Consider the following 24,818-nt stretch of genomic DNA (forward strand, 5'->3'; position numbering starts at 1 on the left):
TGTAAACTGTTTGTCTCCCGCACTCACTCCAGTAAAGATGGACTGGCTCTTACTGTGCATCGAGACTCTGTCATGTTTGCCTGGGGAAACAAGGCGCTGGCTTTGCCACCAGGCGCCCCTTCCCCTAAAGCCCTCTCCCTTTTCATTCCTTTCACGAAGACCTCTTTCACCTGCAGGGCCCCTTTCTCTGGGTTGAGACAGGGTCAAGGAAACCGTCCCAGCGCCCCCACTCGCCTCCCCCTTGTCGGAGGCCATCCCTCCTGGGCAGCCCTGGAGCCTGTAGGATGCAGTGGGCCATGCAGTCCCAACGGGGCCTAATCCAGCTGTTGCATGCACAGCGCTGTGGATGAACGGAATCCATTCGGCCTCCAGTAACTGCTGCTCAGAAAATATGCCAAAGCGTGTTAGACGGGGTGGATGCGTTAGAACCATCGTTAGATTCTGTGTCTCTCTAAAGTCTAGGGTGTGAAATGATTAGTTTTGCCCAAAATACGTACATGATGCTGAGCTAGAGGCAGCAGAAGACAGATTTACTGGCATGAATTGAATTTTCTTTTCAAAAATGATAGGTGTACGTCCCAGTATGCTGGCAGGTACTTAATGGTCATCTCCCTTTGTCATAATTCAGCTAGAAAATGAAAAATCTTCAACTTTCAGTAGAAAATGTTCTCTCCTTCTGATGTGCCTTCTAAGCCAGCTCCTAGCTAAGCAGATTCCTGGTGTTAAACTGAAAACTAAATTTTTGTGCTGGCTACAGCGGGGCTCTTATTAGCAGGTTTTGAAAGCTGGTTGAGTCCTGTGGCTAAAAATACTCTAATCACAGCTGCAGCTACTTAAAATCAATTCATTACATTTTCCTGCTTGGCTCCCCGAGTGCCTTGCTCTAGGCGGTATCTTGTTTTCAGGCCGATTCTGTGGCACCAGCCAAGATGATTTTCAGTTGGAGTCCTGTGCCAGCTGATGGGCCGCAGCCTGCTCCGTCGGTGGTCCAGTGCTCACAAGCGGCCCCAAGGACCACTCAGTTGTAAAACTGAGAGGAAGAGGAGTGTTTCTTCCCATCTTCCACGGGGCCCGGAGGTTTCAGATTGGGGCGTAAAACACCAGATATTCTGGGTCGAGTGGGCTCGTGTCCTCATCCCACAGAGAGCTGCTGAGCCCCATCTGTGAGGTAAGCCCTGATCCCAGCTGTTGCAGGCTTTGGGCTGAGGACGAGCTCTTCCCAGGCAGCCCCAGCCCCAAGTGCACATAGCTGGGGTGTAAAGCTTTGGTGCTCCTAATTTCATCTGTCTTGCTTCCCAGAGGACCCAAATTGACAGGGCATCTTACTCAGCTTAGAGGCCAGGGCCTACACTCCAGTCACTTTCTTAGAGATGCACGATGTGCCTGCTTTCTAGCTAACCAAAGCAAACGCAGCTGTGGAAGAAAGAAATCAGTTGTACTAACTGGTTTCACTACACAGTCCCCCCTTTTTTTTTACTTACTATAGACACTTCATTTTGAACTCAACTTTTGAGTTACAGAGAGATGGGAAAATAATGTGGTTTCCACATATCCCTCAGCGGGCTTTCCCTAATGCTAACATTTACATAACCATAGTACAAGTATGAGAACCCAGAAATTAATATTGATACAGCATTTTTCACTAAATAACTTACTTGAATCTCCCCATTTTTTCCACTCATGCCTGTTCTAGGATCCAATCGAGGATCCCACATTCCCTTTGTCACTTGTTACAGCTTTTCTTATCTTGTATAACCTTTGACACTTTTGAGTACTGATCAGTTATTTTGTCTAATACCCCTCATTGTGGATTTGTCTGATGTGATGATTGGAATGAAGTTGTGCATTTTGGCAAGAATACCACAGAAATCATGTGTCCTTAATGCATCATGGAGTCCATGTTGATGTCTTATTCCGGGTGACACTAACTTTGATCACTTGGTTCAGTGGTTTTTACAGGGTTTCTTCAGTGTAAAAAGTTACACTCTCTCCCTTTGTAATTGATACATATATTGGGGGAGATACCTTGAGACTATGCAGGGTTATATTTTCACCCCCTAATTTTGCATCTTGTCTACAGCTGTGGTAGCCGCCTGTTCTCTTCCACATTTATTCACTGGAATTCTGCTGCGAGGAACAGCTGTCCCCTTTCGTTTCTTTAACTCATTATATCATTGTGAACTCAGGGATTTTATTTTTCCTGTGGGTTAGAATCCAGTACTGTCATTATTTTGCTCCTCCAATTGTTCCAGCTTTGGCCATTAGGAGCTCGATCAGGTGGCCTTCCATGTTAAATTTGAGTCTCTCCAACCCCTTTAGCATGTCCTTTCTGGCACCACAAGATGCTCCACACTCGTATTGCTGGGTCAACCACTTTTTCCACAATTCCTGGTTCCTTTTATTGGAGAATGGTATTTGGAAACCAGATCTGGGCACTAGATGTGATTATTGTTACTAGGGTGTCACCTCCTTCGGGCTCTTTCTGCAGACACCACAAGGAAATACATGTAGTTGTGCTCACACACACACACACACACACACACACATCCATATTCCTAATTACCTAAATGTGTCAAAAGCCATGGTTTCCACTAATGCTTTGGATTCCAATTCAATGCCCCAGGGTTCCTTTTAGCCTTTCCTCATTTGTAACTTCTTTCTCCTGTGGTAGGGAACCCAGCTCTTACTATCTATGGTCCTTTTACTTACTGTTCAGTTCCAGTGTACACTTATTTTCAGAACTGCCCGCACCTGTGTAGGTAACGAACAGTGACTGACTAGATGAGAGCATTTATGTGGTTTTGTGGTTTTGCCTTTGGCCTTACACTATCCAGTCAAGACAGTGGTTTCCAGTTACTTGTAGTTCCCAATCTCTTCAGTATGGTTATCTTACTCATTTGTAACATGGTTAGCTTCATCTGTACGTGTTGTATTTCACTTTCGGCACCCTCCCCCATCCTAGTTGGTTTTAATGATTTATTTTGAGGGGTATATGAATAGTATCTGAAACATTACTGTGTTTCCAAGCTATACAAAAAAAGATGCTCAGAAAAACATTCTCTCTTCACCCCTGCTAGCCTATTCCTATCCTTGCCTCTCCCACCAACCCCTAGAGACAACTAGTACTTGTACAAATAAGCAGCTTTGCTTTTTCCACTTAATAGTCTATCTGGTAATCACTTCTTAGAGTGATCAGTTCATAGATGTTTTCATCCAGGATGTGGATGTACCATAGTGCTAACCCATGTGCAGGCATTTAGGCTGTTCCCAATATTCCACAGTCGTCAGTGAATAGCCCTACGCGTGTATATTTGCATTTTTAAAGATATACCTTCAGGATAGATTCCTAGAGGTGGGATTGCTGAGGAAGTTCACGTGTAGTTTTGCAAGGTATTGCCAAATTTCCCTCCAGATATGTATCAATTTGCATTTCCTCCAGTAGTGGATGCGGACATCCTTGCCAACAGAGTGCGGTCATATTTTTTATTTTTACCAGTGTGAGAAGTATATCTCAATGTTGTAATTTGCCTTAAATGGAGCATTTTTTTCATATGTTTGAGAACATTTTAATCTCTTTCGAGTGTGTGAATTTCTGTTCCTGTCTTTTTCCCATTTTTCTATTAGATTTTTTTTATTTTCATTCCCCAACTTGTAAGGGGTATTTTTATATTAGGGATATTGACCCTCTGGTGTATGTGCTATGAATAACTTTTTTGTGGTACTTCAGTCATGCAAAATTTTATTTTTGTGGAGTCAAATTTATCAATCTCATTGCTTGTAGATTTTGAGTTACATTTGGAGATACTTTCCGTACACCAAGGTTAGAGAGGAATTTACCCATGTATTCTTGTTCTGGTATGGTTTCATCCTTTACTTTTAGATTGCTGATCCATTTGGAATTTGTTCTTATATATGGATCTAATTTTGTGTGTTTACAAAAGGCTCTCTATGGCCAGGTGTGGTGGCTCACACCTATAATCCCAGCACTTTGGGAGGCTGAGGTGGGAGGATTGCTTGAGCCCAGGAATTCGAGACCAGCCTGGGCAGCACAGCAAGACCTCTTCTCTACAAAAAGAAAAATACAAAAATGCAAAGGCTCTCAACTTGTCCCACTACATTTATTAAAAAGTTCATCTTTACTGAGTAAAGGGGCTAATTCTGGACTTTCTATTTTCATTCCTCATGACCATGAATTGTAAATGGCTCTCAACACTGCCCAGAGATGCAGCTGCAGCTCCCTAGTATGCTGGCTTCCTCCCTTTCAGACGTAACTGTTTTACTGCATCTCCTTTCCTTTCACACCTCCAAGACCACTTCCTTCTCTTCTCAGCTGGTTACTTCCCCTCACATTTCCCATTGAGAAAATAGATGCAATCTGATGAGACCGACCTCACCTTCCCACGTGATATTCAGGAATCTTCCCTCCAGGCACTGTCGAGGGACCTTGGTGCCCTTATCTAAGCCCAAGCCTTCTGTGTTGTATCCTGGGTCTCATCTCCTTCTCAAGGTCTTCACTTCTGCAACTGTCCCCTCTTTCTGGCAGGATCAATTTCTCCCTCTCTCCTAGATCTTTCCTATCAGCATAAAAGCATGCTTTTCTACCACCCGTTTCAAAAATGAACCAAAACAGAACAAAACTACCACTGCCCCCTTTGTCTATCTAAGACAGTAAGGTTCACGTGAAGATCGTCAGATCCCCTCTGGTTTACCTCGGGGTGCTAGACATATTTGATTCTTTTCTATATGTGATACAACCTGAAGAAGATGGGGAAGCACTGACCTGCAGGGATATGAAGGATGAAGACGGGTGCTAAAGTCATCAGAGAAGGAGAGGAAGTGACCAGGAGATCTGTAGATGATGCAACAAGGAAATGGGGCAGGAAATGTGTTCTGATAACACGTGCTTCAAAGAAGCTGGAGGATTTAGGGAGGAGGGAGGAGCAGTGATCTCAAAGTGGCAATAAGGAGCCAGGGTGACACTGCCACTGCCTGGATGACTGGTACATGGGCTATCCTTTCTTTCCAACTACTCAGCTGGGCTAAGACTGTCACATACAGGGAGCCTGGCACTTGACGGGGGAATGTAGTCATGTTGATTGAACTAAGTCAACCACACACCTCCAGAGCAGCTGTCCGTTTCACAGTGCATGGAATTTAGTGGATCTGTTCCTAAGTCTTTCTAAGAAAATCTGCCCCTTTTGGCTTCCTGTCCCACGATCCAGTCCAGGCTCATAAATTAGAGTCCACTGACAGGCCTGCTCCCCTGCCCCTGCCTCAGAACCAGTCTTGCCCCATCATGCCACCATTTTGGCTGCCCCTCCCCTGACCCTGGCCTATGATATTCTGCTTCTGGCCATATTAGAATAACAGCAACCAGGTGTATTCATTCACCTTAAAGAATCCAACAAAATATATGAGGCGTTGGACAGCAGGCAGTGCAGGACAGTGATTTCTCAGAGACTAGAAATAAACCAGGTGAAACTGATGAGTGCCCCAGCTCACCGCCTGGAGGGTTTGCAAACCTTAGGACAGAGCCAGGTGGCCTTGCCAAGTTGAGGAGATGGAGTTTGGAGTTCAGAGAGTCTGAGGCATGTAGAATTTGTGGGGGCACAGTACTGGGGAGGGGGAAGCTGGGCAGAGATTCCCCCAAGTCTTTGGCTGTACATGCATGTGAGGAAATAACAGAGTCAAGGAAAAGCGCCAACATAAAAAGTAGGCGGGACAATTCCCAGAGCTTACCCAGGGCCAGGAATAACCTGTGTTCCCACCAGATAGATTATTAGGTGATTATTAACTAGGTTATTAATGCTGTGTGTGTCAGGTCATGAGACCTCCTAACACACACAGCATTCGGAGAATCTTAAAAAGGTATCGCCAGGCGCAGTGGCTCATGCCTGTAATCCCAGCACTTTGGGAGGCCGAGGCGGGCAGATCATGAGGTCAGGAGATCAAGACCATCCTGGCTAACATGGTGAACCCCCGTTTTTACTAAAAATACAAAAAAATTAGCCGGGCGTTGTGGAGGGTGCCTATAGTCCCAGCTACTCAGGAGGCTGAGGCAGGAGAATGACGTGAGCCCAGGAGGTGGAGTTTGTGGTGAGCCGAGATTGCACCACTGCACTCCAGCCTGGGCGATAGAGTGAGACTCCGTCTCAAAAAAAAACAATAGGCATCACCACAGGAGCAGGACTGAAAAAACCTTCAGAAGGCATTGCCCTGGGAGCAGGGCCGAATGAGTCCTCACTACACGCTGCTCTACACCTGCCCTAACGTAGAAGAGTGAGCCTCGGAAGGATGGAACTGATTCCAACTAACCATGCCCCAGGACAAAGCACAAACTATTTAAAGGAAGACAACAAAATCCAGCATCCAACAACATAAAATTCACCATGTCTAGCATCCAACAACAAATTACCACGCACAGAGAAAAACAAGAACATACAATCTATAATGGGAGGCAGATGGGGGGAGAGATCAACCAATGGACCCAGAATGACATAAATGATGGAATTAGAAGATAAGGATGTTAAAACAGCTATTTACAAATATACTCCATGTGTCAGAATATATAAACACAACGATGAAATAGAAGATATTTAAAAGACCCAAATAGAACCTTTAGAGATTAAAAAGACCGGTAGTAAAAGATGCACTGGGCGAGGCTGATGGCTCACGCCTCTAATCCCAGCACTTTAGGAGGCCAAGGTGGGCAGATCATTTGAGGTCAGTTTGAGACCAGCCTGGGCAACATGGCGAAAAGTCATCTCTATTAAAAACACAAAAATTAGCCAGGCATGGTGGTGCACACCTGTAATTCCAGTTACTTGGAAAGCTGAGGCAGGAGATTCACTTGAACCCAGGAAGCAGAGGTTGCAGTGAGCCAAGATCGCGCCAGTACACTCCACTCTGGGTGACAGAGCAAGACTCTGTCTAAAAAAAAAAACAAACAACAAAAAAAAAAGGATGCACTGAATGGAATTGCTATAGATTAGACAGACACTACAAAGGAAAACAGCAATAGAAACTATCCAAAATAAAACAGAAGAAAATATAAATGAGCTCTATAATTGGAGGGAAATGATGAGGAAAAAGTTTTCAAAGAAATAATGGCTAAAATGTGTCCAAATTAGATGAAGCTATATAAATCCACAGATCCAAGAAACAATGAGTCCCAAACAGAAATATGAAGAAAGCCACACCAAGGCTCCTCAGAATCACATTGCCAGTTCTGAGCCGCATCACTGTTCTGGGCTTTCTTAGATTCTGTATCTGTCTGTTCGGCATCCCTTCCTCACAAAGCCAATTGTATTAACTCTTTCTTATTGTAGAAACTCGTTCTTATCTTCTGTATTCTTGATGCTCTGGCTTTGGGGGCCTTGCTGACTGAGGAGAGACTGCTGCTCCCAGGACTAGCCTGTTCTCCCTGCCCTGCCTTCCCTTTCCCACAGAAACACGATGAAGGCTGTGGCCTGAGCGTGCCCCTGGCTCCTTTCTGCCTCCTGACCAACATTGGTGCATCCCCCATGTGGCCCTGTGGGACCTGGTGTGCCCCCTTCTCTTGAGAATTACAAGTAGTAAAACTTCTTGCGATGACATCAGGAAGAAGGAATGTCTCCATGTTGTCATGCATCACCTCTACAAATTAAAATCCCATGAGTACAAATTGAGACAATCACCTCTTAAGGTCTCCACTCCTCCAACCAAGCCTCTCCAAAACTGTGACTACCATTCTTCACTTCAGTGCTCATCAACTCTCTACTGCTCCAAGCCTTTCGATAGCTTCCCACTGTCCATCAAATCATGTCCAGATCACTTCAATGTGGAATTCAGGGCTGCCTAGAACCTGGCCTCAAACTAGTACTGCAGCATTTTCCCACAGCTCCGTTTGCATTTCCTTCATGCCAGGCCACCAGACTATTCACAGTTCTCTGTCTACATAGTCCCCCATTTCCAGCCTCTAGGCCTTCGCTCACACTCAACAGTATTCTTTGAAAAGAACTATCCTCTGCCATATTACTAAATCCCAGCCTTCTTTCAGATGTTGACTAAGGAAATGTCATCTCCTCCAGAAAACCCTTTGTTTTATTAACCACTGTCATACATTTCCCTCTGTGGGGCATGTTCTACCATAACTCTACTCTGGCAAAGGTCTTTTTTAAAAGTTTCATTATTTCTCCTGAGACAGAGTTTGGCTCCGATGCCCCGGCAGAGTGCAGCGACACAATCTCAGCTCACTGTAACCTCCACCTCCCAGGCTCAAGCCATTCTCCCACCTCAGCCTCCCAAGTAGCCGGGACTACAGGCGCATGCTACTATGCCTGGCTAATTTTTGTAATTTTTCGGTACAGATGGGGTTTCACCATGTTCAGCCTAGGCTGGTCTCAAACTCCTGGGCTCAAGCAATCTGTCCACCTCAGCCTTTCAAAGTGCTGGGATTACAGGCGTGAGCCACCACACCCAGCCCTGGCATAGGTCTTATCCCACTAGGTTATAAGCACCTTGAGGGCAGGGGCCATGTCATGTTATCCCATCACCTCTTGGTATAATTGGTGTTCTGGAAGGTTATGGATGGATGGATGGAAAGTAGCCCATATTCCTTATTCGGGATAGTGAAATGGTGATGTACAATAACCCAGTGTTTTCCAAAGGTGTGAGAAAGTCTCCCCAGGTTGTGGTAAGGACTCCCCGCCTCCTCACTGGCTCTGTGGTGCAATCTCTCTGCAAGTTCTGAGCAGGAATGGGAAGGGAAACAGGTCACAGGCTGGAGCTGCACTTCATCACCACACTGGTCCTTCCAGGGGCAATGGTGTCTGATTGGCAGTGCAGGAGCAAGGAGGCTGCCTTTCCTCACAGCAGCTCCGCTCTACCAAACTTAGAGAACAGGCAAGGTGGATGCTATCCACACTCTCCCCAGCACCGTTCCCCTGCCTGGCCTGAAGCCAGCCATACCCTGTCTCTGGAAATAAGCTTGGAAGAGCTGTCGCAAGGCATTAAGTGCTGGGAGGGAAGCAGCTAAGGGAGGCTCCTTTCCTGACAGTCTGTTTCTCAAAGTCAAGGGGCCTGGTTCATTGGCTCACAGGCTAAATCCAGTTGATTCTGCACCAAGAAAATGGGCAGGTAAATGCTGATTCTACAATTACTGCGATTCAGGCAATGGATCTAACTTTTCTCACCACTGTGAGGCCAGTACCCCAGGTGGGCCAGTAGAAATTTTCTCTGCTGTCCCCTCCCGAAGCCCTGACTTGGGAGACCCTGAGCATCCCCCATGTTCTGTGAGCCTGGATCATGCCATGGGTGTCCTACCTCAGGCCCACAGTGGACTGTCAAGCAGGTGGCTGAGCAGAAAGGGATTAAGAGCACAGGCTCCCAAACACCCCCATTTACCAGCTGTGTGGTCATAGGCAGCTTACTTTTTCCATCTGTAAAATGCGGATAGAAATGCCTGCCTCGTGGGGAAGTAGTGAAGGTAAAGTGGGTGAGCGTATGAAGCTCTTAGAACACTGTGGCATCCAGGGAGCACCATGGCTTATATGATTGTTGCTGCAGCCCAGTCCTTCCCAAAGAGGAAATGGTCCTGGCTCTTTGGGCCTTTCCTACAGCTGAGCCCAGGCTTCCACTGTCTCAACTGTTTTTTTGTTTTGTTTTTTTCTGAGTCTCGCTTTGTCTCCCAGATCTCCCAGATCTTGGCCTGATCTCGGCTCACTGCAACCTCTGCCTCCCGGGCTCAAGCCATTCCTGTGCCACAGCCTCCCAAGTAACCGGGACTACAGGCCCACACCACCAGGCCCAGCTAATTTTTGTATTTTTAGTAGAGAGGGGGTTTCACCATATTGGCCAGGCTGGTCTTGAACTCCTGACCTCAAGTGATCCACCCACCTTGGCCTCTCAAAGTGCTGGGATTACAGGCATGAGCCACCACGCCCGGCCCCAAGTGGCTCTTAATTCCATGACTTCAGGCATGTCTCCTGTCACCCCTCCCCTCCACACTCCACCCACTGCAGTGCAGACCACCTTGCATGGCAGAGCCTTGACTGTTCCCCCAACATGCACCTAGGCTGGGCCACACCTTCCTCACCTCTGCTGGGCAGTGGAGGTTCTGAGCGACCCTGGGGCGTCTGCTTAGTCCCTGCAGCTTTCTCTCTCCAGAGTAAAATTAAAGCATCATTTTCTTGACAATGGAGATTCCCTGGGCGTCAACAGTCAGCACTATAGTCCAACCAAAAAGACTGGAGACTAGATAGCAAACCTAACTATTTCTCTAAAACATTCACTCCCCAAAGACACTGAAAACGTAACATATGGAATAGGAAGTGAGTATTGTGTATTTCTTATGTACACCTAATAAAGCAACGTTAAAGCCTGTATACAGATCAATCAGCGATCAATCATCCCTAGAGCACTGGTTACCACTTTGTCCTGCACCTGTCCGAGTAACCTTCGGCACGGTACAAGCCCCGAGTTGGTGGCCAGGTGCAGGGGACAGGCCAGGTGCAGGGGACAGGCCTCACTCCTGACAGACACCTCCATCTTCTCCAGCAGCGTCCCACATCTTTCAATGCTAAATTATCCCCAAATTTTAAAAGGTTGGGGCAGGTGCAGTGGCTCACGTCTGTAATCCTGGCACTTCAGGAGGCCAAGGTGGGCAGGTCAGGAGTTTGAGATCAGCCTGGCCAACATGGCTAAACCCCATCTCTATTAAACATGCAAAAATTAACCAGGCGTGGTGATGTGTGCCTGTAATCCCAGCTACTCGGGAGGCTGAGGCAAAGAGTGAGACTGTCTCCAAAAAAATTTAAATAAACAAATAAAATTAAAAGGAGGAATCAATTTTCCTTCACAGAAGAAATGATTTTTATTCCATTTGAGAAAAGTAAAGGATACATTCTTTGTCTGACAAAAGCGATTTTGCCATGGAACTCCAAGGCCTGCCTGGTGAAGTGACAGTGACAGATGTTAGAGGAATCTGTGGCCCTCAGTGACACGGAGAACAGACATTTGGCTGGAAAAGCACTTGCATGATCAAAATATTTCCTATTGCAAAGATTCAGAAGTTCTTTTTATCCTGAAGATCATTCTGGTCTCTAATTTAAGACTGAAGACGATTTAAATTTGCTAATGGAACCCAGGTCAATTTTTTTTCACACAACTGAAAGGAGAGAAATCGGAAATCACTCTTACATGGTGAGACCTTTGAAACTTCTCTCCAGGCCTCATGCGTCAAAGGCCATCACTGTCCCTCCACCCGGCATCTGGGCAGTGTCTGCCTCCTGTCCAGCACTCTCGGAGGCTGGGCCAGCAGCCACCTCAGGCCCTCCTACCCCTCCATGCCACAGGGTAGCACCAACTACCAAGCAGTAGCAGGCTCTGCCCAGCAGTCCCCAGCCCATCCACAGCATCACTGCTGCCTTGGCAGCAAGAAGGGCTGGGAAAACTGCAAGCCCTTCCTCCCTCAGGCGGTCCGATCGCCTTTCACAAGGGTCGCCTCTAGCCCCTCCATCAAGCCTTTGGTCCTGTAACATTGTGAGTTACATTGTATATAGTGTTATTCTAGGGGCATCACCCAGGGAAAAAGGACTAAGCGGCCTTCTCGCTCTGGAGCTCCGAAGAACCCAGGCAGGGAAGCAGCAGGTGGCGTGCCGTGTTAGGTGTGCACAGGGGCTGCGGCTCTCAGCGCAGGCCTGGCGACTGCCCAGCTTCAGATGCCACCCATGGTGGAGCCTCAGTGACAGGCACTCATCCTCCCCTCCAAACACCGGCCAGCAAGAGCTCCTTCTGAGAAGGCTCACTGGGAGAAGCCAGGGAGCCACACTGTGGGACAGCTCCTGCGGAACTGGGCACGGCCTGTGTGTGCTTGGCCTGGGAGATGCCTGTGTGTCACACCAAGCAGCTCTAAAAGGACAGGAGCAGGACTGCCCTTTATTCAACAGTGCAGCAGTTTGGGTCCACGGCTTTTTCAACTCTAGAAATGGCATTGCCTCAAAAAGGCTAACTGAGGGGACCAATATGAAGTAGGCTTGTTACAACTGTAATTGTCACTCTCCAAAACAGGGTGGCATGCCAAGACTATTCCACAGCACCTTTGCCAGGGAGACAGAGAACACTCCTTCTCAGAGGCAATCCCCACTCCACAGCAAGTGAGGATACAGCGACAGCCCCGCGATCCGTGCAGATCCCATTGGCTCTCACACTGCAGGTCCCTTGACAGAGGCCATTTCTCTCCCTCCGAGCATGTCCAACTTGGGGTCCCACACAGTGCTGCTATGAACACATGGCCAGTCCACTAAATGTCACATGGAAATGGCTTTCTTGCTGCACCTCTCTGGATAGAGGCTGAGGTCGCTGCTATCTTAGATCCTGCTGGCTTAGACTGGGCAAGGCCATTCCCAGGGCCAGTGCAACTGAGAATACTGCAATGACTTCTGAAAAGTGTCCATCCTTCCCAGGAAGCAAAATGCAGCACCCCTAGGACATTGCCGATGACAGCTGAGGTATATTAACAGCCAACTGCTAAAGCTGGCCTGATTCTGTAAAAAAAAAAAAAAGCTTAGTTCCCTGCCTGGGTGGTCTGACTGAACTGGCTGTCTGCAGAAGTGATGGTTGGCACTGCAACTGCTAGTCTAGGGGCTTGCCCTGGAACTGTACCCATTGCCATTGAGCCATTGGGGATGGCTTGAACAATAGTTGTGTTCAAGCTATTAGGGGTCTCACCACTAGCTTGTATTTTAAAATAGACCAAATAAAAGATAGGCAAGACAATACCAATTAGAAGCATGATGAAAACAGCATTCCACCACTGAATGCCACAATCTGCACCATTCATTGGCATCTTCGGAGGAGCTGGGAGCAGTGGCTGATGCGAGGTGTCTATGCAGTAACTTTCATGTAAAAAGATTTCTGACTGCACTGCACGCTCAATATTCTGGTCAATCCCCTTAAAGAAATCCATCAGTTGATCAGCCTGGGCATCGGTGCCTGTGGCTGCTCTGTCTGCATCTGGCAGTTCCACAGTCACTGTGGTCTCCGAAGATGGGCTCAGAAGGGGTTTTAGTTCTTTGTGGGTCTCTGTTAGGATCCCATGGTTTTTCACTGGAATCTTAATAGATTTCAAAGCATATAAGTCTTGTTCTCTGATGAAGTTGTTGACTTTCTTGATATCTGCAACCTAGGAAAGCATGAAGACAAACATCATAAAATATGTGAAGCCCCTTAAAAATAACATTCCAAAAAGTGGCTCTTAATCTTTCAGGGTGATGATTCAAGCCCTCTTCACTTAATCTGATGAAGACGGGAAAACTGCAGATATACACAACGTTAGTTTAGGCTGAAAGTTTCTTTTTGGCTTTCACTCAGCCTCAATATATAGTTTAGTAATCAGATATTCCTAAAGATTTATAGGTTTGAACAATTTAAGATCAGTTTTGAAAAACAGATCTTTCTTAAACTTTAAAGTGTAACTGCAACAAAATGCTTTAGGTGAAACAACCATGGCACTAAAATAAATGTTGCAGCCTTTTCCACCTTTGAGGCAATAGTGCCCCCATCTGCCTGCCTTCCCCTCATGCCAGAACTAAGTAGCTGCGAGATGTTAGCGTTCACCAAACACACAGCCTCAGCCAGCTCCGCAGACACACTCAGAATCCAGTTTACCTGTAATAAAGTTGAGAGATATGCCCTCAGCATTTTCTTTCCCAGAAACACTGTGGGGCATATAAACTTATTAAAAGTGACTTACTGTACTTAACTGTCAGGAAAAAGGACTAATGCTGTGAGTTTTATCAAATAACAAAGTTCATGACAAACTCCTCTCATAATCAAACACTAAGATTTAAGAAGCAGGGGGAAATTTAAGTCAAAGGGTAACTAGCCCCTCCCTCAAACTAATGTTTGAAAACTTTCCAAACGCATCAGAGATGAACTCTAAACTTTTAACACATAAGTCCACTTAAACTAGAAAGTGAATACAGCCAACAGATATTCAAATCAATCATTTCCATTATTTTAATTATTCAGCAACTGCTGTTATTGTAACTGAATCGAAGTAGGGGACATTTTAAATTTACTATGTCCTGAATCTAATGCATGAGACCCTTGAGATCTTTCTGTCTCTGCCTTTAACAAACTACGAGCAAATTTACTTACTTCGAATAGGAAAACTGATCACTTATCAAAGGCTTTATATATTCTTTACAGATTTAGACATCACCATACCAAGAAGCCTACTCCATCTATTCCAGTCTTTGTAGGATGGGCTTCATTTCTCAGCCCATGTTCTGTAAGCCACACAGTATGCCTGCAGAAGCTGTTTATCGGAGCCGAATATAAATGTTAGTACAATTTAAAGACCACTATGTGTCCCCGGAGACCACCTGTTTATTTCCCTGGGAAAGACTGCAACACCCCACACAACATGTTTTAGACATTTGGACCTTGTTAGATAAGACGCTTGTAGGAGAAAGAGATTTTTTAAATTAAGTAGCTTATATACCCTTAGAGAAGGCCATAGACATTTGTAGCAGTGTTAGCAAAGTGAAATAGTTACAATCTAGGAGAAAATGCAGCAATTCTAGAAATACTTTCCTACTTACTTTGCCATTGTTAATCACTCTGAATGCTAAAAACATAATTAAAGAGAAAAACAGGGTTACATAGATACACAGCATACAAAAGATCATGCAGTTCTAAAAGAGATAAGGTAAAACTTTACCAGTCAAGTAAGCTACCACCAAGAAAGGTTCAGAAAAATAAAAGCAAGAAAAGCAAGCATACCATAAAAATCTGGGATAAATTCTGCCTGGTATTTCCAGCCCCATTAGGTCTAAAATAAAATGTGCTCAAAAGAAGAAAAAAGGTTTCAGAATTCCAGTGTGGAGAAAACAGAAAAAGGAGAAGTCCCCTGCAGAGAAGGAAATGTACTAACCCTCACTCTTTGGGGGCCAGGGTTAGGAACTAAAGGTACTCCCCCTCTGCCTTCCAATTCTGGCTAAATAGGGGAGTCCTTGGCTGCTACAGCAGGCCTCTCCTGATGGCCTGGCAGGGTTAAGAAGGGCAGCAAGGGCCCCCACCCTGCAGTGAGTTCCCCGTGTTCCTTGAAACGAAGTGGGGCAGAGCCCCTGAGGGGTGTCTTACTTTGCAGCCATACTGCAGAGCCAGCTTGTTGAGGCTGTCCTCCTGGGCCAGCTCCCGCTGCAGCAGCACCACGTCACCTGCTCCCGCCTGGTGAGGCTGGTGGACACCGCTCTTCTGGCGCTCCTTGCCCCGGGGCCGCAAAACCACACGGTGAGACTCTTCTTCAGAGGAGTCCCCCGAGTCCCCACTGCCATTCTTAAACGTGTATACGTGGCTGGTCGGAGTCCTACAGACAACAGCTGGGCCTTGGAAGGTCTTGGTTAACAATTCCTTGTGCCTCATTTTCTTCACTGAAAACCAAGCCCGAGGGTTAATTCCACAGAAGACAGAATCATCCCTCCACCGCCTTGTTTAAAGAGAAGTGTCTTGTTAGAGTATCCCTTTCCCAAATCACTGCAAATACTCAACAAATACCATCACTAGAAAAAAGAATGTGCTTATGCTGGCTGAGATGGAAGAAGATAGGCAGAATAAAAACCCTTTGTGTTTTCTAATTGCATACGTTTTTCTGTCCCTATTCCTCATCCATAGCTGTCTCCCCCAAACCCACATAGGTAAAGAAACAACTACTTCTGGTCTCAGAGTAGTAAGTCGAGATCCTTGCAATGGAAAGTAAAGGCTGCTGCCAGTCTCCGTGCACTGAGAATCTTCAACTCAGAACCTTTGCACAACAATTTTGTATTCAATGCTTTACACATTGCAAAGCATCTTCACTAAGAAGGTCAACGCTAAGGACTCTTGCTTAGAACTATGGGACTAAACTGCTCTTATTTTGACAACAGCGTAACTCATAGTATATGGGGCAAGCTAGGGGGAAAATAAATGCCTGTCAGCTGGAGAAAATCGTCCAGTTTGCTCACGGGTCACTCTGCATTCATTACATCCCCATGTCTGGTTTTTATTTTCACCTTGAGTCAACAGCCAAAGCCACAATACCCCTGTTCCTCTCTCCAAATTGTTCGGGTGAGATTCCAGAAACGAAATCTCAAACACGCGGACTGACAACTTCAGAAAAAGTTGGCTTCGGAGCCACCGGGGAGCAGGCCAAACGGGGACAGCCTGTGGCCCCAGCTCGACCCCTACTCCCCGCCCACGCCCTCGAGGGCCACAGGCGCACACCCCGCTCCACGGACTCCTGAGCCTGCCCAGAGGAGGGAGGCGGCCGGCAGTCCTCGAGGGGTTGAGGGTCACCTGCAGGACCTGGGCGGCAGCCCGGGGGCGGGGCTAGTCTTCGCGTCCGAGCTCAGGGGCTGCAGCTGCTCTCAGGCCCGCTTCCTTCCGAGTCCCTTCTGCGAAAGGATGGGGCGCCTCAACAACAGCTCACAGGAAAATAGGGAGCGGCCCGGCCCTAGGGCTCCACGGGCGGGGCCTTAACATTCCATAAGGCAGGACCTCTGACCCCAACCCTAGCCACCTGGGGCCAGCCCTCGACAGTCGCGGTCACCGCCCCTCCAGCTGGAGGGTCCCCCTAGGAGCCCGGGGAGGGGCTGCCCGCCCGCAAACCCGAGCGAGGCCAGGCAGCCGTACCGCCACGAGCCCGCGCAGCTCCCCAGCCAGACCGCGGCCCCCTAGTCCAGGCCCCAGTACCTCAGCGCCCAGATTCCACCGCAACCCCCAACCGGCGACCGGCGACCCGCGACCCACGACCCGCGACCCGCGACTCACGACCCGCCGCCGCCGCCGCCGCCGCGCCTTAGGATTGGCTACGAACATCAGCAGGCCCTCCAGGGGGCGAGGTTGGGCAGGCAGCCAATGAAGTCAGCGGTGGGCGGGCACTGGAGCGAGCCTGGCTGTGCTGAGAGTTCATCCCGGGACCACAGGGTCCGGGGCGGGGCCTAGGGCGGGGCTCGGGGCGGGGGCAGGGTTCCACACCCGGAAGTGGCCTCGCCCCGCCCAGCCGCCTACCAGGTCTACCCTCGCCGGCCCTGGGTTGTTTTCGCGTCTGTTCAGGGTATTAAAGCACCTCAGCTCCTCCCTCCCAAAGTGCTTGGCTTTCTGCTGAGCCGCAGCTTTCTCGCCCATAAAGAGGCCTTTGACCCCGCTTGTGGGTAATGATCTGTAGCTGTGACTCGGGACGGATTCCAGTAACGTGGGGTCCCCTGAGCGCTCCGGGGAAGGGCTGGGCGCAGATGGGCGAGGGGTCTTTCTGCGGCTGGGCTCCTGGGCTGAGGGCCGCTCCTGAGCTGGGCTCCTCAGCTCCTGGGCTGAGGGCCTCACCAGGGGCGGTATTGCCCCACCCCGAGAAGAAAACAGAAATCCAGGAGTGTAAAACATGGATCCGGACAACAGGGACCAAGAAAACTTAAGTCATGTTTATTAAATGTCAGGTGGCCGAGGATTTCTTAAGATAAAAAGTGATGGAAGAATTCTCACACACTGGCCGGGCGTGGTGGCTCACACCTGTAATTCGCAGCACTTTGGGAGGCCAAGGCTGGTGGATCACGAGGTCAGGAGTTCGAGACCAGCCTGGCCAAGATGGCGAAACCCCGTCTCTACTAAAAATACAAAAAAAAAAAAAAGAAAAAAAAATTAGCCGGGCGTGGTGGCGGGCGCCTGTAATCCCACCTACTCGGGAGGCTGAGACAGAGAATTGGTTGAACCCGGAGGCAGAGGTTGCAGTGAGCCAAGATTGTGCCATTGCACTCCAGCCTGGGCAACAGAGCAAGACTCCGTCAAAGAAAAAAAAAATCCTCACACACTAAGGCACAAAGTGTGGAGCTTCTACTTAAAAAGGAAAACTAAAATTAAAAAGCAGATAACCTGGGGAAAATAAACTCAACACAACAAAGGATTGAAATCCGTCACTGAGAGAGACTTCATATGAATAGGAAAGATGCTATGACTTCAGTAGGTCTGAGGGAGACCTACTCTTCCTCAGAGAGAATAGGAGCAGATAATTCAGCAAACAATGCAAATGGTCAACAGGTTGAAAATGTTTTTAACCCACACTTGCAATCAGATTAAACAACAAAGCAAACATTAAAACAAGATCTCACAAGCCTCTTCCCGCTGATAGGATTTGGCTGTGTCCCCACCCAAAACTCATCTTGAATTGTGGTTCCCACAGTTCCCACCTGTTGTGGGAGGGACCCGGTGGGAGGTGATTGAATAGTGGGAGCGGGTGTTTTCTGTGCTATTCTCCAGATAGCAAATGAATCTCACTAGATCTGATGGTTTTACAAAGGGAAGTTGCCCTGCACAAGCTCTCTTCTTCCAGCTGCTGCCATGTGAGACCCACCTTTCACCTTCCGCCATGATTGTGAGGCCTCCTCAGCCACGTGGAACTGTGAGTCCATTAAACCTCTTTCTTTTGCCCAGTCTCAGGTATGTGTTTATCCGCAGTGTGAAAACAGACTAATACACCCACTTAGACTAAAAGTCGAATTGTTAATCTTGGTGGACAAAGCCCAAAATGATCTCGACTCCAGGACTTACACACCCTCCCCTAACCCCCAGGTTCTCAGGACTCTGGCCTTGGAATGAGAGTAACATCATCAGCTTCCCTGGTTCTGATGTTTTTGGACCTGCACTGAGCCATATTATCTGCATCCCACGGTCTCCAGCTTGCAGACCCGCCTGTCCCTGGACTTCCAGTCTCCATAATTGCATGTGCCAATTCTAATATCCTCGTTCGCTCACTCTCTCTCTCTGTCTCTCTCTATAGGTAGATATAGATATATACATCTATAGATAGATGGATAGATAATAGATCTCTCCTATCGATCGATAGATGATAGATAGATAGATAAACAGATAGATATCTCCTATCAGTAGGTAGGTAGATAGATAGATAGATATCTCCTATCAGTTCTGTCGCTCTGGAGGACCTATCTTTCTGTAGATACATAGGTATCTCCTATCGGTTCTGTCTCTCTGGAGAACCTGACTAATACAGGCTTCAAGGCTCCGTCTCTCAAGCTGCTCGCATTACTGGACTGTCTGAGCCTCAGGCCTCAAAGTAAGTTGTCTTCCTAGTGAGTTCTCCTTGTCCACTGGGTATACATAGGTTCTCCGTTAGTGCTCTGTGAGAACAGGATTTCTTCATAGTACTTCCCAGTTCATTTGCTTGTAATTTGTTGCCAGAGTCCTCCTGCCCCCATACAAGTTCCAGGGTCCAGCTGAGTGGTGGCGTCTAGAGGTGCTCATTCAATATGGGCTCATTGGGAGAGCTGTTCTGACGACCTGACCCAGGATACGGGAAGGAAAACCAAAAATAAAAAGCATAGTATCTGGGGAAAATAAATGCATCCCGACAAAGGATTAAAATCCTGAGTTGAGAGCACCAAAATCCAAATCCTAATGTGTCTATTCCGGAGGCCTGGCTTTCAGCCACCAGCTGTACTTTGGACCCAAGGCGCCTGGCCGTGGCCTGGTGGGTTTGGCAAATCCAGGAATCAGAATTTCAAAGTGTGACTAATGGCAAGAAAAGTCACAACAGAATTTGCAAAGCTGGATTAGTATTGCTGCTCTCTGATCAGTTATGGTTGTTTCATTCATTCAGTGGGTCCAATAAAAAACAAATCCAGACTTAGTAAGGATAACGTTTATTCCAAAAGATTATTGCAAGGTGTGGGGAGGGACTATTGCAATGGGGAGAACTTCTGACCATAAGCTCTGTAACATCTCAAGAGTTAGACAGAAAGAGTTCTCCTTCCACAGCGAAGTAACAAAGCTAGAAAGAGCACGGTATGGGGAAGCGGGATGAAAGGGTGGTGGGATCCGGCAGTAGGTCAGAGGGCCAGCCGAGTCTCAGGAAGAGCTTATGCTGGCTCAGGTTGTGGTGGAGTCAAGGTTTATTCAGTGGGCTAGGTAGGGGAAGAGAGAAGCCTAATCAAAGTTCGGTTAGCAAGCATGTTGTTCCAATTGATCACAGGGGTCAAGCAGTTCCACTACTTATTTATGAGACAAAGAAAGGGAATTTGGAGGGTCTGAGGCTGGCCTTGTGATAGGTAAACCAGGGCGGCGTTTGTGGGTCTTACCTAAGTCATATAGAGAAGGAGGGTTCTTTGTAGTAAGTGTTTTCTCGAACACAAAGGGTGGAGGAATTTCTTTAACTCCACTGTTCTCCAGCAACACAAGGTTTGGGTAGAGTTCAGCACTGTCAAGCTTATGTCTGTGGCACTCCTTCCATGTGCTGGGCGCCGGGGCACAGTGGTGGACAAAGTTATAAGGTCAACTTTGATTGGCTGTAGAAGGCTGATAAGGCCTCATAGCCTTACAATTGCCAGAAGGAAGATGGAAAATCAAAGACATACACAGAAAAGGTCATTACAGATGGTGCAAGATCTTCCCAAAAAACAAGGTCATACATGTGAGCAAAAGTTATACAAACTTTGTAAAGGCAAAAGGATGGCTGTGTCCTTTCAAGGTCATACGAGGACTTGGCCAGCCAGACTGCCCAAGAATTAAGTGATTGTCAAGGCAGCAGTTCTCAAAGTGTGTTTGAGATTCTAGGGATCCCGGAGTCTGTGATGTCCAAACGATGTTCATAGTAATGCCAACATTATTTGCCTTTTGCATTCCACTTTCTCCTGATGTACAATAATTTAACTAATGTTTATTGAGTCCTTACTGAATACAACACCTCTGTGAGGTAGGAACTATTAGAATCCTCAACTCACAGTTGGAAAAACTGACTAGGGGAGAAATTGCAAGTTTGCCACCTAATATCAATTCTCATCTTTTCCTTTAGAAACAGAACCCCAACATTATTGGGGACATCAGCATGCCAAGCCAAGACCACATATCAGCCTTCCTTGCAATGGGGTGTACCCATGTGAACAAGTTCTTGGACAATGAGGTAAAAGAAGAAAATGTGAGGGGGACTACTGAAAAAGTCCTTTAAAGGGGGACATCTGGAAAAGCTCTGAAATGTGAGTGCCTTTTTTTATTCTGCCTGCTACTCTGCTGCTTGGAATAAAGATGTGATGGCCAGAGCACATGCATTCATCTTGGGCCATGAGGTGGAATCCATGTGCTAAGTAAGGATGGCAGAGCAGAATGCTGGAAGGTGTGTAAAAGAGACATAAATGTCCCTGTGCTTAAGATGCTCTTAAGATCTCTGTCAGTAGCAGCTGAATAAATTCCTAATTTATATGCCTAGGCACAAAGATTAAGTTACTTGTTCAAGATATTGTAGCTGGTAAGTACAAGAGACAGGATAAAAAACCAGGCTGTGGCTCCATAGCCCCAATCTTGTGAAAGTTTCTGAGCAGGTCTCATTTTTGCTTTCTATGCTGACTCAGCCCTACCCAGGAAGCCTGCTAACCTTGTCAACATTTTCCCCAGAAACATCCCCAAGTTTTCTCCCCAGGCCCTGGCTTGACTGGCTGAGTTACAGTATCTCTGGTCTGAGTTTCCTGAGGCCAGATGAGAATTGTTAAGAACATGACTTGGCCAGGCACGGTAGCTCACGCTTGTAATGCCAGCACTTTGGAAGGCTGAGGCAGGCGAATCACAAGGTCAGGAGATCAAGACCATCCTGGCTAACACAGTGAAGCCCCGTCTCTACTAAACATACAAAAAATTAGCCAGGCATGGTGGTGGGTGCCTGTAGTGCCAGCTACTTGGGAGGCTGAGGCAGGAGAATGGTGTGAACCCGGGAGGTGGAGCTTGCAGTGAGCCGAGTTCGTGCCACTGCACTCGAGCCTGGGCGACAGAGCAAGACTCCGTCTCAAAAAAAAAAAAAAAAAAGTGACATGACTTGTGTACTGAAGTGCACCAGGGTCACGTCCACCAAGGACTCCACTACTGTGGCCCCAAGAAAGCTGTGACTAAACCTGCACAAGCAGACATGCCTCCCAGATGCCAAAGCTGTGTCACCTCATCCCTGTGCCTGACCTCTCTAGGAGCCCTAGCAAGGGCAAGGAGAGAAGAAAAGTAGCAGGTGCCCACTGAGTGGCTGGCTTTCACAAAATGTGTCAAAAGTCCAGTGGGTGGAGAGCAGAGAACTGTATTATTAAAGTCATTAGAATTTCTTAAGCTACAACTGCTCATTTTATAGAGAGGAATTTAAGACCCAGAGACATGAGCGGACCTGCCTGAGGCTGCACAGCAGGTTAGCACACTGGGAGATGAGCTGAGTCCAAAGCCAGCTCTACATTCAGCAGCTGTGTGACCCTGACTGACTCCTGTAAGCCTTCTGGACTTTGGTTTTCCACTGCTACTGTGTTGTTCCCTATACTTGGGGTGACCATACATTCTTTCTGTCCAGAACAATCCTAGAGCATGCCTATTGTCACAGCACAATTTTTAGGAACACTCCTTATCTCCTCATAGTGTCTGGACACACCCTACACCTTTCTGTGTGACAGTGATATGGTTTGGCTCTGTGTCCCCACCCGAATCTCTTGTTGAATTGCCATTCCCAGTGTTGGGGAAGGGATCTGGTAGGAGGTGATTGGATCATGGGGGTGGATTTCCCCTATGCTTTTCTCATGACAGTGAGTGAGTTGTCATGAGATCTGATGATCTCATGTGTGTGTGAGGTTTTAAACATTCCCCTCACTCTCTCCTGCTGCCATATGAAGAAGATGCTTGCTTCCCCTTCCGCCATGATTGTAAGTTTCCTGAGGCCTCCCAGTCATGCTTCCTGTTAAGCCTGTAGAATCGTGAGTCAATTAAACCTCTTTTTTTCATAAATTACCCAGTCAAAGGTAGCTCTTTATAGCAGTGTAAGAACGGACTAATACAGACAATTTGCCCATGGACTGTGTGCCTGGCACCTCCTCCTCACAGACCCCCCAGCAGACTTTTTCAGTTCATTTCAGAGGCCCAGATGGCTGTCAGTATCCAAGACAGCCAGGACCAATCAATCAATATTGTCGGGGAGGTGATACTGATTTACCATCCCTGCTCTGCGGTATCTAGTAGTCTGGATTTGGTTCCTTAAGTTGTGGGTTCTCTAACGACTGAGGAAAATCCATTGGTTATTGCCAGCGTGGAATTTCCATTTCATGGAACAGAAACTTCCTGACTTCTACTTGTTGTCAAGTTACTGTGAGAAGTGAAGCCCTTGGAAGAAACATGGCTATGAGTGTGGGAGCTCATAGTTCCAAAGATATTCCAACTTCAGGAATTTATGGGAGAGTAGTAGAAAGAAGAAAATAGGAAATGTATTGCATTTGGTACAGCAAAAATGATTACTAAAAGTTTAATGGGCTTATGACAAATTGGGTAAAAATGTTTGCCATCTTTGATATGTTGATATCCTTGATATTTAAAAGGTATACTGATATCAATAAAAAAGCACTTTATAGAAAAATTACCAAATGATGCAAAAATGTCCAGATGTAAAATTTACCAAATGATGCAAAAATTAACCAAATGATGCAAAAATTCACTAAAGAAATACATATAGAAAAAAAAACCTGTTAGCTTTACAGATAGTCAAGTAAATGGAAATTCAAAAACTACAAGATACTACAAGATATTCTTTGTCACCTACAGACTTGGAAAAAGTCAAACCTAAAAGGCTGATGGTGAACTTAGCTGTGCATGTGGGGAAAGGAGTGTACTTACTCTCAGGCAGTCTTGTGGGGATGTAAACTTGGGATGTTTGTAGCATTATATAGTAGTAATTTTTTAAATTTTCATATTGTTTGATTCTGATCTCCCACATTTAGGAGTTTACCAAGGAAGCAATTAGGACATGTAAAAAGATTTAGCTATGAGACTGTTCTTAATGGTGAGAAATGGTGGAAAAACTAAAAATGTCCAAGAGTGGGAGATTAGGTTGAGTTCACTAAGCTCGTTATTAAATGGAATCAAGTATGCTTATTTAAAATAATCTTTTAAAAATATAGTTATTGACATGGAAAGATGTTTAGGAACAAGAAATACTGTTTTAAAAATCACTATAGGTGATGGCTCACGCCTATAATCCCAGCACTTTGAGAGGCCAAGGTGGGCAGATGTCAAGGTCAGGAGATCGAGACCATCCTGGCCAACTTAGTGAAACCCCATCTCTATTACAAACACAAAAATTAGCTGGGTGTGGTCGCCCACACCTGTAATCCCAGCTACTCAGGAGGCTGAGGTAGAAGAATGGCATGAATCCAGGAGGTGGAGGTTGCAGTGAGCCGAGATCATGCCACTGCACTCTAGGCGGGTGACAGAGCACGACTCCGTCTCAAAAAAAAAAAAAAAAAAAAAAAAATTTCTAGGTGGATTACACCTGTAATCCCAGCACTTTGAGAGGCCTAGGCAGGAGTTTGAGACCAGCCTGGGCAATAGGCATGTTGGTGTGCACCTGTAGTCCCAGCTACTTGGGAGGTTGAGGTGGGAGGATTTCTTGAGTCCAGGATATTGAGGCTGCAGTGAGCTGTGATCAAGCCACTGCACTCTAGCCTGGGTGACAGAGTGAGATACTGTCTCAAAAAGAAAAAAAAGAAATAAAAAAAATTTTAAATGAAAACAAAAATCTCTAGAAAACAAAACGAGGAACAAAAACCCCGCAGCATCACCCCACAGACATCCAGAGGGTTGTCAAGTTCCTAATGTCTAGTCCTAGGTGACTTTCATTGCCTTGTGTCTGTTCATTTGCATTGTTTAACTTGTCTCTATGGCACACATTTACTCTTATTATAAAGAGGTGGCATACCATACCGTGGTTAAAACCACAGTGTCTGAAGTCAGGCATTCAACATTCAACTTTGAGTCCAGCGCAATTCTTTAGTACCTATGAGAAAATT

General features: G+C 46.7%; 1 protein-coding gene across 1 annotated transcript; it reads right to left on the reverse strand.

The window, feature by feature from the left end:
- Positions 1 to 10,827: 10,827 nt before the first annotated feature.
- On the reverse strand, positions 10,828 to 16,677 carry LYSMD4 (LysM domain containing 4). Its single transcript, XM_025393045.1, is given in 6 exon segments — positions 10,828 to 13,162; positions 14,586 to 14,611; positions 14,767 to 14,784; positions 14,787 to 14,815; positions 15,127 to 15,416; positions 16,435 to 16,677. Coding segments are annotated over 5 exon segments (885 nt in total). The 5' UTR covers positions 15,321 to 15,416; positions 16,435 to 16,677; the 3' UTR covers positions 10,828 to 12,544.
- Positions 16,678 to 24,818: the final 8,141 nt, after the last annotated feature.

Source organism: Theropithecus gelada, chromosome 7b, assembly GCF_003255815.1.
Source record: "Theropithecus gelada isolate Dixy chromosome 7b, Tgel_1.0, whole genome shotgun sequence".
NCBI classification, from domain to species: Eukaryota; Metazoa; Chordata; class Mammalia; order Primates; family Cercopithecidae; genus Theropithecus; species Theropithecus gelada.